The sequence below is a fragment of the Protomyctophum bolini genome, assembly GCF_963924005.1.
Source record: "Protomyctophum bolini genome assembly, chromosome: 18".
NCBI lineage: Eukaryota > Metazoa > Chordata > Actinopteri > Myctophiformes > Myctophidae > Protomyctophum > Protomyctophum bolini.
In genome coordinates, this window is record NC_137879.1 from 12,174,201 (window position 1) to 12,188,293 (window position 14,093).

Consider the following 14,093-nt stretch of genomic DNA (forward strand, 5'->3'; position numbering starts at 1 on the left):
TTAATGTCTTGGCCTCACAGATGAAACTTGGACTTCTTGACATTCTGCCGACCATTACCTGTCGTCCTCCAACGGAGGTGAAAGAGCTGTTGTTAAATAACCGAAGGATGCCAACGACAAGGAAGACCTTGGATCCACTCATGGACGAGCAAGAATTTGCCAGTGAAGCGATCCAGAGACCATATCAATTCTTAAAACTCTTCAACAGGAATCAGGACCTGGATCCCTTTAGGTACCAGGTAGGGTCCAAGCCGGTGGGGGATCCCATTGATTGTCTACACCACTTCCTATCAAACTGTGGAATGCTGGACCCATCTTGGGCCGAATTGAAGAACTTCTCCTGGTTCCTCAATGTGCAGCTGAAAGACTGTGAGAACTCCATTTTCTGTGATCCAGACTTTCTCGCCGACCAGCTGCCTGGTTTCAAGGGCTTCATTGTGAAATTCATGATCCTGATGGCACGGGATTTTGCGTCGCCGTCTATGGACCCCTCTGATCAAAGCCCCCTGCATCATTCACTTGACCACGATGAGTGGGATGACCTCATAGCCCGTCTGACCATTCGCAAGAGTTGGGAAAGTGAGCCTCACCCGTACATTTTCTTCAATGCAGACCGAAACTCAATGTCTTTCCTTGGTTTTCACGTGGTGAGAAGTGAGAGGGGACCCACCCTCAACGCGGTCGTTCCTCACGGTAGTAAGGTGCTCATAGGAGACGTGATGACGCTCAAGCTTTCTGAAGGTTTGGAGCGGCAAAATATCTGTCTCACTGAAGACTTTGACAAGCTGCCTCGGCCAGACAAAATCAAGAGGATTTCCCGTGTTGTTGGTGCCGAGAAGGGAATGAGTGGAGGATTTGATCCAGACCCAACATATGAGCTCACGGCTGACAATGTGATGAAGATGTTAGCCATTCACATGAGATTTAGGTGTGGAATTCCAGTTATTATCATGGGAGAGACGGGCTGTGGCAAGACTAGGTTAGTCCGTTTCCTGTGCGATCTTCAGAGGGAGGGGAGAAGTGCAGTAGAGAACCTGAAACTTGTCAAAGTTCATGGAGGAACCACAGCTGAGATGATCTACAGAAAGGTGGACGAGGCTGAGACACTTGCTAGGAGCAACCGCAGAATGCATAAACTTGACACCATTTTATTCTTTGACGAGGCAAACACCACGGAGGCCATTTTCGCCATCAAAGAAATTCTATGTGACCAAACCATTCAAGGGCGTCCTCTGAAGGCAGACAGCGGCTTGAAAATAATCGCTGCTTGCAATCCTTACCGAAAGCATTCGCCTGAAATGGTGGAGCGCTTGGAGCGTGCTGGTTTAGGATACAGAGTGAGGGCAGCAGAAACCGAAGATCGCCTTGGCAAAGTTCCTCTGAGGCAGCTGGTGTACAGAGTTCATCCCCTGCCTCCAAGCATGGCTTCCTTGGTGTGGGACTTTGGCCAGCTAAGTGATGCAACCGAGCTCTCCTACATCAAGCAGATTGTTCAGAAGCAAGTCGAAGACCATGCTTTGCCAACAGTTTGCAAAAGCATAATTTCAAATGTGCTGGCGGCCTCTCAAATGTACATGCGTGATCGAAAGGACGAGTGCAGCTTTGTGAGCCTAAGAGACGTGGAGAGGTCCATGAAAGTGCTAATTTGGTTCTACCAGCATGGCTCTGACATGTTCCCCAATTGCAGGGGCATCAACAGTGTTCATATGACACTGAAGTGCTTGGTTCTTGCAGTGGGAGTGAGTTACTACCCATCTCTAGTGTCCAAGGAAGAGTATCTTTCTTTTATCTGTCAATACTTTCCTGACCCCTTCTGCACTGCGGACGCGTTGCAAGGAGAAATTTCATCTTGTCAAGACTTCTTCCTTCAGAACATAGAGACGAGGGAGACAATAGCCAAGAATGTAGCCCTCAAAGAGAATGTGTTCCTTATGGTGGTTTGCATTGAGCTGCGAATCCCCCTTTTTCTAGTTGGCAAGCCAGGGAGCTCAAAGTCCCTTGCCAAGACGGTGGTTGCTGATGCCATGCAGGGCCAAAACTCTCGTTGTGAACTGTTCAAGGACCTCAAGCAAGTTCATATGGTCTCCTTCCAATGCAGTCCCCACTCAAGTCCTGAGGGCATCATAGGGACATTCAGGAACTGCGCCCGTTTTCAGAAAGACAAGAACATGGACGAGTATGTCTCCGTGGTGGTGCTGGATGAGATCGGTCTTGCAGAAGATTCACCACAAATGCCCTTGAAGGCCCTCCATCCACTCTTGGAGGATGGTTGCATTGACAACGACAAGCCAGATCCACACATGAAGGTTGGGTTTGTTGGTATCTCCAACTGGGCTCTTGATCCAGCAAAGATGAACAGAGGGATATTTGTGTCCAGATGGGATCCCAGTGAGGATGAACTGGTAGAAACTGCCAAGGGGATTTGTTCATCCTCCAACCACATTCTTCTCAAAATCAAACACCTCTTCTTACCTTTGGCGAAGGCCTTCCTGAACATTTGCCATGCGACAGCAAAGAATCAGTTTTTTGGCCTCAGGGATTTTTACAGCCTAGTCAAAATGCTCTTTGCAGCAGTTAAATCCTCACAACAAGAGCCAGATGACAGCCAGTTGCTAGAGGCAATTTTGCGCAACTTCAGTGGACAGCCTGAAGGTTTTGACCCAGTCATATTCTTCCAAGAGGTTTCCCAAAACGTCAAAGAAATGCCAAGGCCATGCACCCTGCAAATGGTTGAAAAGAATCTTGACCGCTACAATGACCAAGAATGCCGATACCTGCTTTTGCTCACCACTAACAACGCGGCTCTCCACATCCTTCAGCAACAGATCTTTGCCAAAGGAGACCACACTAGCCCAGAGATTGTGTTTGGCTCCGGATTTCCCAAGGACCAGGAATACGCCCAAGTGTGCCGGAACGTGAACCGGGTGAAGACCTGCATGGAGACCGGGCGTACAGTCATCCTCCTCAACATGCAGAATCTTTACGAGAGCCTCTACGACGCCTTAAACCAATACTATGTTTACCTGAGCACGCAGCGGTATGTTGATTTGGGACTGGGCTCCCACAGAGTCAAGTGTCGTGTCCACAAACACTTCCGTTTGGTGGTGGTGGAGGACCAGAAGAAGGTCTATGAACACTTCCCGGTGCCTCTCATCAACAGGCTTGAAAAGCACAGGGTAGACAGGAGCACCGATCTGACTCGTTGGCAGCGCAGGGTTCTGAGTCAACTGCAGGAGTGGGTGAAAGAGTTTGCCGGTGAGGATTTCAGACTGTCAGACGTATTTGTCGGCTTCCAAGGTGATGCCTGCGCCAGCGCTCTTTTACAGGCACTGGAGATGGTAGCACAAAAGCCAGGCGACAGTGCCGTAGGACAACAGTCAGCGACTGGGAAAAACAAATCACTGGAGGACGTTGAGGCAAACAAAACAGTGGAGTCAGCTACTAACAGACAAGCAGTAGAGGCTAACCAGGTGGTTGATGCAATGGATATAGATACCAGTGGCAACGAGCAAAACAAGGAGTCAGTGGAAACCCCAGATGACACCGTCATGGAGGTGTTGCATCACGGGACCGAGGACAACAACACAGACATGGAGACGGAACACGGTCTGGTGTCTGTCGAGACAACTGTGGAAGACGAGGTCTTGCAATCGGCCAAGTGCTTCCTGTTGAGCTGCGCGACTCCCGACTCTGTGCTGAGGCTGAAGTATTCAGGCTTAGCCAATCAGGAGAAGGAGCAGCTTCAGAGGATCTACTTCCAGCAGCAGCATCATCACTCGCTCCGAGACTTCCTGGACTTTCACCTGAACAACCTTCATGACTCCAGCAAGTTTGTTGAGGTAGGCAATTGATTTACCATATTCACCATTTACCATAGTCACTTTGCTCCCACTTCATACTCATATCTTCTAAGTCAGTGGTTCCCAAAGGGGTCCTTGAGGGAGTTCCAGGGGGTCACCAGCCAAATGATAGTTTGGAACAAACTGGACCCTTATGGGTCTGTAACTTTGAGAGTGTACAAATGGAACCATTTGGTTCCATTTGTACACTCTCAGAGTTAAATTAATATTGATTTTACAATATAAATTGGGGGTCCCAGAGATAGAAATGCCATTAGTCTATAGACTAATGCATGTCAAACTGGGGGTCCTTGAAATTAAACAGGTTGAGAATCACTGCTAGAGCCGTAAAACTCTTCTCTTATGGGGGTCCCTGGCATATGTTTTCAAATGGGGGTCCGCGGGCTAATTAGTGTCAATTAGTTCTAAGTGTGATGTAATAGTAGGCTATTTAGGTCTTTCTTACACATTTCGAGGTGTTTTCAGTGTCTTGTTTCTGTTTTTCCCCAAGGTCACGACATTCTCCAGCTTGCTAACCAGAGCAGACGTGAGAGTCGTGGCTCAGGCTCTCGGCCTGCACACAGAGAGCATCCTGCCACTCTCCCTTCATCAGTTTGACACGGAGGTGTCCTTCTGCAGCAAGATACAGTATGTTCCCATACACAAGCATTTTTATAGGACATAAGAAAGGATTTGTTTATGTATTACTCACTGTATATGAAGATTATAAGTCATACTGTACATTACAAATATATAAACGATGTGTCTCTATCCCTCCTATTCACTGCCCAGGAGTTTTATACATGCCAATGGCTCTTCCCTCCACACCCTGCTTGTTCAGATGGACATAGAGGAATCCCACTGCAGTGATGAGCTCATAGCATCAGCTAAGTAAGGCCAGTTAAATAAATAAAATAAGCACTGTACTTCAAATGTTATTTCATTAATGATTTCATTCACGTCTAGATACTGCACCATGAATTACCTGATGCCACTAAAAGATCAGGCTTATTGCGTGGTGTTCGTTGCCAAGCTCTCCAGGATCTCTGGTCGATCTCAATACATCGGATTCCAAGGAGGTGAATATTGTATTTTGCAAAGCGCACAATACACTTGTCTACTAACGTACAGTTGTGTGTTTTGCTTTCATCAAAACACTAACTGCTGTTTTTGTCATGTGCCAAAGGAGCCTGGCACTCGGTGCACATCGATGACCTCAGGGATACAGAAGACATGAGTTTGAACCTGTCTGTCTTCTGTGATACTCTGATTAGCACGCTGCTCCACCCTGCGCTGCCAGGTAAACATTGTAAATCATCTGAGCCATGACTCATTACTAAACAATAGTGTAGTGCAGTGGTTTTCAACCCTTTTCATATCAAGGCCAATTATTTATTCTGCATTTGAGACACGGAACCATGTATTGATGTGGTACCATAGGAGAGATAACAGGCAAACGATCAAAATAACAATTATTTTCCATTCTCTAATTGTGTAGACTTCTTGTAAATTAACTTAGCAATGCATATGTCTAACAAAAATGGAACTGTTGAGTTAAATATCATACCAACTCTCCATCACTTATCTGGGGACCACCTACAACCTCCTCAAGGACCACTGGTGGTCCCCCAACCACTGGTTGAAAACCACTGGTGTTAATGTGTTATCAATGTATTTTTTATATCCTAAATGTAACCAAAGTGTAATGTCCTGGTCTTCAGTTGAACAAATGGAGACAGAGAATGAAACGGAGAACACGGAACGACCCTCTGAAATAGATGTGAGCACAAAGGTAGATAAACATGATGACACTACACGGTGTCTGTTTCATACGGTACTAACACGACACAACACTGACTAACGTTTTGAGCTTTAACCCATTCTCGGCAGGAACCCCTTTTGGTGTTTTAAGCATTATGTTATAAATAGCAGATCTACAAGCTTGTAGATCTGCTTTTTTATCGTTAAATGTGCCTCAAATCCTTGAATATATATTCTTTCAGAGCGAACGTTTTTTAACTCAGGGCCCCCTGGAACAACATATTTTAAGATGGGAGTCGGCGGCATATTACATATCATTTTTGGGGTCCTTGACATGAAATATTGAGCATTGATTGATTGATTGAAACATGAGTTTTATCAGAAAATTAGAAGACATTTTTTTTATTTCGACGTCAGGCCTAAATGGGTTAATACACCTTGGAAATGTTTTCAGGCACAGATGGAGACGGCTCACCTCCACAGCCTGTCGTTGGTGAGGTCTTGCGTCCAGAAAGCCGTGAGTCTCCTGAGAGACCCCGGTCAGGTGAAACCGAGGAGCATACAGCGGATGTGCCAACTCCTGGATCTTCTGGGAGTCCACCATGGACATATAGAAGGTAAACAGAAAACCCGGATGCAGATTTATATCTATAGCATTCTCATATAGATTTACATAATGAATAGCTTTAGACAAATGTGTTTATTCCCATAAAGGGAATAAACATTAAAGATAATTTTTGTACCTTGTACCTTGATTTTTGTACAATGTATGGAGTTAACATGACTTAAATAGACCGCCACACAGCTGTGGGCGAGGCTTACGTTTAGGTGGGTGGTGCTAAGGTCAAAACCACGTACTGTATACTGTACTTAATGATGCATTTTTTTGGGGGGGGGGATACATCACTGAGGATACGTCCCAGTTGCATCCTAGCGATGTCTTTTAGTTCTTAGTTCTTTAACACAATGAAACTTGTCCAAGCTCGCTTCCAGGAGGTGTTACTCGGCAGACTGGCGGGGGTCCTGGCACAGAGGGAGGAGATGATGCCCAGTCCTGGGGAGTGGGTTAACAGGGAAGCCAAGAAACGCCAAGCTCTACAGGAAGGGGGCACTCTACGGTAAACCCCTGGAGAAACTACTGCTACAAAAACACTTCTTATCCTGTGTTCAGACGGACAGGTGCAAAAGATGCAAAGATGCAAAGCTACACTGCTAGCGTATTTGTAGCTTTGTATCTTTGTAGCTGAAGTTGAAACCAGCTCTACCTTTTCTTTTGCAGCAGCTACAAACATCGGATGTATCTTTGTATCTTCATGTCGCTGGCTTCCATTGAAAATATATATGGTAGACTGTATCTTTGCCTCTGCCCGTGTGAACGCAGCATTGTAATGTGTCCAAGATGTCAAGTAGTGTCACAACTAGTTCAGTTTGCAGAGAATGTACTGTGCAGGCACTAATTTACTTACTGCAAAAATTAGTTAAATGGAATGTGAGCTTTGTTTTTGTTTATAATAATGTGCCAGGCATACACTCTGGCGCTGTCTTCAGTCTACCCTGACTCCCATGTTGGCCGGCATGGTGGAAGTGCTGGACAGATATGCCAACCTGGACTTGCTCTCGAGTGCTGTCATCAGCCAGGGTCTCAAACAGCTGTGGTTGGACATTCTGGCAGACGCGCAGACTTTAGACCTGACGCCACCTCAAAACTCAAGGTAAATGGTGCTTGGACAGGTGTGGGGGGAGAATTCATACACCTACGTGGAGACATGGTTTTTACCAGTAGCACAGAAGAATGAGTACATTTTTGTATTATGCACTTTATTTCCAGTAAAAGCAAAGCAAAATTAATGCAACTTGTGGACATTGAAGTTCTTCATGCCTGCGTAAACCCATAGAATGGGTGCATCAGTGGGTTTGTCATTGAAATGTTTGAAAGCTGACAAACAGCACTTACATTTATCCAAAACGCTTCACATAGATTGTGCATTTCATTCACAAACACACATTCATACCCCGATGGCCATGGAAACCATGCGAGGCATCAACCTGTAGCCTGGTTAAAGCCAGACACGAATCAGCCGTTGGCAAAAAAGAATAGTGTGATTTGAGTCTAATTAGCCAGGCTAACCAACCTGCACATCGGGAGCAATTAGGGGTTCAGAGTCTTGCTCAAGGACGCTTTGACACTAACCTGGGATCGAACTGGGAACCTCTACCAGCCACTCTACCCCTGAGCCACTGCCGCCCCTGTACTGAGCAAACCTATATGTACTGTACACTACTAAACAGAATTTGAATAAATGAATGACAGCCTTGTCTTGTCTTACAGTGTTCATTGTCATTGTAAATCCATCTTTCTAGTGGGGCAGACCAGGAGGTCTTAGTGGAACATTTTCTGCCATTGGACGGCGAAGAACAGTCCTGTTCTGCTCCGTTCAGCTGGCTCATGAGGAGGCAGGTCCAGAGCCTGTGGGAGGAGTCTGAATTCATACCAGGTCAGTCACGGATCAAATATTACGATAATATTATATCCATATAACATGATATTAGACTGGATATTGTCTGTGATTTTGGATATTGTACTAGTATTGTGATGATATGGCATAACTTAAGTGGCATAAAAATATAAATATCGGATCGGGAAAATCGGTAGATACTCAAAATCTAATCGGAATCAGGGAAAAACATTATTATCGGGACGACCCTAAATATTAGTTCAATTCAGTGACTACTAATGATGAGATCACACACACACACACACACACACACACACACACACACACACACGCCACAGTCGTCAGTTATTTAATGTGTATGCATCTCTCAGTGACGACGGAGGATGACGACACACAGAGGCTTGTTCAGTTTGTGAGTGCCTTCAACAACAGCCGACTGGGAGGTCACCTAAAGAAGCTCTCGGACCAGGAGCGACTGGAGTATGGCCGCCGTTACCTACGAGACTTCCTGCTTCTCTCGTTGAAGATCACCTCCAAGGATGAGCTCACGGTACAGATGTTTTGAATTAAGGTTGATCGTTGATGTATGCTTCATCGTGTGATTGTGGCGCTTTTGTCATTTCTTGACAAAATGTCCACACCACGCAATGTTTGACCCCAACGCATTTCCGAATTGCCTGAGAAACACACAGAATACATACTGTATCTTTTACCACACTATATAAGGTTTATGTTCATCTCGCCTCCAGATTTCTGAAAAATCTTGAATGTACTACTTATTTAGACAGCATTCGTATATATTGAATGGGTTAAAACAAGCGTGTGCGAAGTACCGTGCACTACCATGCATGTTTAAATGTCTCATCGATCCAAACAACACAGGTGTTCACCGGGGCGATGTTAGGCTGCGTCTCTGAGCTCGGGCGGTCCATGGGGTCTGTCCCCGACCTCTCTCCTGCTTGGGTCATGGCTGCCGCCAGACACTATGCCTCCAGACTGGACACTCTGTCCCACATTCTGACGCTCCGGCCCCAGCTGGCCCGAGACGTCTCTCAGCAGGGCTCACAGAGGAGGGAACCCACGGAAATGGTGAGAAAGAAACACTTTGAGCGGTGTTGAGATAAGGGGTGAACAGTGAGAGGAAAAGCATATTATAATGATAGTAGTACCGGGGTGCATATCTTTGGTGCGACGTACTAACAGCCCGACACACAATAGGCCACCACACTACCCCTAAACCTAACGACACGCGGAACCCACGGGTGAGTCTTAACCGGCCACGTATGTGTCTTAACCGGCAACGCATGTCGGCGCCACAGGTGAGTCTTAACCGGCCACGCATGTGTCTTAACTAGCCAGGCAGCCACCCATGTCGCTGGCCACGGGTGAGTCTTAACCGGCCACGCATGTCGGACTGGCGCATGTCGAGCTGTTACTACTGTACCTCACACCAACGTATGCGCCCTGTAGTACTGAAGGCGGCATACTGTACCATGTTAAAACTCACATTTAGCAGTTGTATAGGCTAGAAAAATAACAGCTCGTATTATAACATTATTATGTTATAATAATATGTAACATATATTGTTGTCCTCCATGTCTTTTGTATGTCGGGGAGTGTTAGACTGCACACTAAAAATAATATTCCTGTCATATTAAGAGCGTTTTAACTAAATGCGTGCAGCTGTGTGGTTTTGTTTACGTGTTGTTTTTGTCAGGTCGAAGACATCTTAGCTCTAGGTGTCTGCGTCGAGAACACCAAACTGCTTACTGTGACTTCCCTGCAAGAATGTGAGTGTTTTGTGCGGCGAGTAGAGTTCCTGCAACCATGTCTGGATAGAGCCTTAGGCCACAAGTACAGCGCCCTCTGCAGCCCTGGCTGTCTCCAACATCTGAACTCCATCAGGTCTGTTATATAAATGGTTTTTGTCTTTTTCTTTTCTTCGGGATAAAATATCACAATTTTTTCCTACTCAGTCTGTAGGAGGATTCAGAAACCCGTCCACCATCCGACATCATCGTTAGGCAGATGTTTTTTAAACAAGATTTAAAAAAAGTGAGGGGTGCTCTTGTCATCGTACACATTTACGTCATAATTTCATTGTCAATGGCAAATATGAGACGTGTGGGGACAATGTTTACGTCATATTTGGTGGACATTTGACCCAATTTCTCCTTTCATTGTCAATGGTAAATATTGATACGTGTGTGGACAAAAGCTGTATATAGGAGGGGTTAGCGCCCCTCAATTATTATAATATTTTCCATTATTGCATTGCAAATTTTCAGGAATAGAAAGCCTGTCGTTTCTATTACATGGATTCCCCATCGATGATGTCACTGATGGACGGGTTTCTGAACTGCCCACAGCCCTCCCATGAGGCACAGACAGAGTAGGAAAGAAAAGTGTGGCATTTTATCATGAACAAGTGGTCCTTTTACGTTAGAAAGGGAGAGAGAATGTGCTTAAATGTATTGTCTGTACAGGTCGACATGGCGTGGACTGCTGGTTGTATCAGCATTCATCCAGCAGGTCACATTTGAGCTCAAACAAAGAGACTCTGAAACGAAGGGCCTGACTCTGGAGCACTGCAGCCTTCTTCTAAAGGTGAGTCAAATAATTACATGTGCATGATGTAACTAACTGGCATGTACTGTCATCAAGAGTAGCTTACGAGGGCCAGTAGAAAATAACCATGTTGTCTCTGTGAATCCCATTTTGACCTGAGATCAGATTCTAAAAATGTCTGTTTGAAAATGACAGTTTTCTGAAAAAGCTATGTTTCTATGTCAGTCGTTCTTCGATTAAAAAAAAATAGCAGATCTACAAGCTCATAGCGCGGCACTGAGTGCCGCGCTATGAGCTTGTAGATCTGCTATTTTTCAATAGCTAAAGCATAACATAATGCTAACACCAAAAGGGCTTCCCGCCCAAAATGGGTTAAAACAGTGGTTCCCAAACTTTTTCATGTCAAGGACCCCCAAATTGACACTAATTAGTCCGTGGACCCCCATTTGAAGAGATATGCCAGGGACCCCCATAAGAGAAGATTTTTGCGGCTCTAGCAGTGATTCTCAACCCGTTTAATTTCAAGGACCGCCAGTTTGACATGCATTAGTCTACGGACCCCCATTTAATGGTATTTCTATCTCTGGGACCCACAATTTATATTGTAAAATCAATGTTAATTTAACTCTGAGAGTGTACAAATGTACACTTTCCATTTGTACCATTTGTACACTTTCAGAATTACAGACCGATAAGGGTCCAGTTGGTTACAAACTATCATTTAGCTGGGGACCCCCTGGAACTCCCTCAAGGACCCCTTAAACCAGCAAATGTGACAGAGACAGGAATAAATTACAGACCATTACCAAACTGGCATTCTGAACGGTAACAGTAACAAGAAGTCATATTATATCAGTTTGCATTCCATTCTCTTGCATTATTGTACCTTAGTGGGGCTTTTTGTAGTCGCGTTTGCAGTCTCAAGTCATGGTGGGAGAGAGGAGAGAGGGTTTAGTGTTTGGCTGTATAGGGCTAGTCTCCCATTGGCTTAGAGGCCAGCCAATCATTAAAAGCCCCCCACTACATCGGTACTATGTTTGGAGATCACACGATGGTGACCAAAGGTTCTCAGTTCATAACCTGGTTTTTAAATGTCTCTCCAACAGCTGATGCGAGACTCCCCTGACCTAAGTAGCGAGGACACCTTGAAGCAGCTCATTCGTATCCTCAACTCATATCACGCCGAGTGTATCAGCAAGGACCTAAGGTTAGACCCACTGCTATTTATTATTCAACTATAATGCAGACTTAATGATAAGATTGTGCAAGATTATCGTGTTGAGGGCGGTGTGTGTTAATGCTTCTAAGCAGTGCAATAGGCTTTGTGCAAAAATGTAGTCCCAGGTTTCCAGAAGGTGACATACTTGTTAACAGATTTTAACTGGAAACCCATGTTTCTGGGTAGATATGACCGTTATTAGTCAAACTTGTACATTGGTCAGTGGAATATTGCTGACACATTGACATCAGAACATCTAGGTTCACAATACTTGTGAATCTCTGCCCTGACATAATGTAACGATTAACACCTATGTTCATTAATTCCACTTTACAGCATAATCTACACTCTAGTCTACAGTATATCTGTCGTCCACAAGGTTACTCAATAAACACTGCAATTCGCCTTTCTTTCAATCGTTTTCCCAAAGGTATGGCATTAACTGCCCAGTTTGCCTCATGGAGCTCCGGGAGCCCTCTGCCCTGCCCTGTGCGCATGTCTTCTGTCTGCCCTGCCTCCAGAACAGCCTTCAAGACAGACACTTCTGTCCTAAATGCAGGACAGACGTGCCACCCAACTTCCAGCCAACTGTGTCTCACACCGTCAAGTGAGTCAGAAAGTGACCACAATAGTCATAAACACTTTCTTTTGATTTGAGCAAACAATTTTTCATTGCTTTAACAATTATAGTAATTAGTATTAATTAGCAATTATGATAATTAGCTTATATAATCAGCTATTTTAGTAAAAGTATAGTTAGTTAACTTCTGAATTTCTTACCTGACACCGCAGGGTGGCGCTGCAGCAGCACAGAGAGATTCGGGACTGCTGTAACTCCTTCTTCCTGGAGGTGGTGTCCAGGTTCTGTCTGTGTGAGGGAGACGGACCCAGAGAAGGACTGGTGGAGCTGCTCTTCTCTCTCATCGTCTATGCTCATGGTCAGTGGAGTTAAATGAACGCTAGGTTCTGTCTGCATAAGGGAGACCTGGTTAAAGTCCTGACGCTGTGTGTATGTGACACATACCTCATACACATACAGTGTATGAGGGAGACAGACCCTGAGAAGGACTGGGTGGTGCTTCTCTCCTCTCTCATCATCTATGATGCTCATGGTCAGTGTGGAGTTGAACGAACACTCCTGATCATGCTGTGTGTATGTGGGATGTTGCACTGAAGTGCATGCAAGGCTTTATCAAAAAGTGACTTTTGACGGAGTGCATGGCTTTGATTGCACCCGCTTCCAATGTTATCAAGCGATAATCACCAGTACTTATCACTCGCCTGGACCCTCTTGGCTGCGATTAGGACATGCGGTGTTGTCGGACTAATGGCTGTCGGACTGTTAGGCTTCGTACACACCTACACAACACATGTCCGGTCCGTGTGTGATGGCTGATTGCTGTTTGATTGCTGCTCCAATTCATTTTCAATGGGAGTCACATGGTTTGACCAAACATTTTTGTTTGATGAGGGGGGGAGCAATCAGCAATCAAACACAAATGTTTGATCAAACCATGTGACTCCCATTGGAAAAGCATTGTGGTGGCCCAAAAAAACGACAAAAAAACGACCAAACATTGCTTGATTGGTGTTTGGTACGTGTGAATTAGTATGTCTAACCAACGTATGCACCACGTTAGATTTAGGGTTAGAGTTAGTAATTAGTGTGTGGCGTTATAGGAGATGTGTATTAGACCAGAGAGCTCATTGGTTGTGTTATGTGTGTGTGGCCTATAGGAGATGTGTACAGGACCAGGGAACTATCTCCCTTCCTGGAGTGCGTGGACAACAGTCCCGTCGTCCGCTCCGTGCTGCCCAAACTCCTGCTGCAGTACAGGTAGACCTGTCACAATTCTTACATAATCACCTAATAGCAATAGTTTGCATGATCGTCAATTGTTTCTGCTATTTGGTACATTTGAAAGAAATAATTATTAAGAATGATTAAATGTGTCAGTGAGTTCTTTGTATATTTAAGATATTTGTCATATCTAGCTGCCCTGTGCAATTTGTGATTACGAAGTCTAAAAGGCAAACAGAAATGACAAATTGTATTGTCCCAATGTTCAACGCAAAAAACACAATTAATCAATAATCGCAATTATTTATGTGACAATTAGTTGTTAACATACATTTGCAATCGTGACAGCCCTAAGTACAGTACAAGTACCTGCAAGAATCACACTACATGACAAACAAAAACAGCTACAGTAGAAGCACCTACTAGTGTAAACTAAACACACATTCTC

At 44.9% G+C, this 14,093-nt stretch overlaps 1 protein-coding gene across 1 annotated transcript in view; it reads left to right on the top strand.

Annotated features, from left to right (window-relative positions):
* rnf213b (ring finger protein 213b) overlaps window positions 1-14,093 on the top strand; it is a 44,368-nt gene that overhangs the window by 9,711 nt on the left and 20,564 nt on the right. The window contains exons 20-37 of the mRNA XM_080789608.1: window positions 21-3,839; window positions 4,351-4,487; window positions 4,632-4,730; window positions 4,806-4,918; window positions 5,026-5,139; window positions 5,561-5,631; window positions 6,055-6,217; window positions 6,583-6,718; window positions 7,124-7,312; window positions 7,962-8,095; window positions 8,428-8,606; window positions 8,939-9,145; window positions 9,775-9,962; window positions 10,544-10,664; window positions 11,732-11,832; window positions 12,275-12,451; window positions 12,637-12,782; window positions 13,582-13,681. Of these exons, the coding sequence (XP_080645734.1) occupies window positions 21-3,839; window positions 4,351-4,487; window positions 4,632-4,730; window positions 4,806-4,918; window positions 5,026-5,139; window positions 5,561-5,631; window positions 6,055-6,217; window positions 6,583-6,718; window positions 7,124-7,312; window positions 7,962-8,095; window positions 8,428-8,606; window positions 8,939-9,145; window positions 9,775-9,962; window positions 10,544-10,664; window positions 11,732-11,832; window positions 12,275-12,451; window positions 12,637-12,782; window positions 13,582-13,681 (6,194 nt within the window). The remainder of the gene's footprint in view (window positions 1-20; window positions 3,840-4,350; window positions 4,488-4,631; window positions 4,731-4,805; window positions 4,919-5,025; window positions 5,140-5,560; window positions 5,632-6,054; window positions 6,218-6,582; window positions 6,719-7,123; window positions 7,313-7,961; window positions 8,096-8,427; window positions 8,607-8,938; window positions 9,146-9,774; window positions 9,963-10,543; window positions 10,665-11,731; window positions 11,833-12,274; window positions 12,452-12,636; window positions 12,783-13,581; window positions 13,682-14,093) is intronic.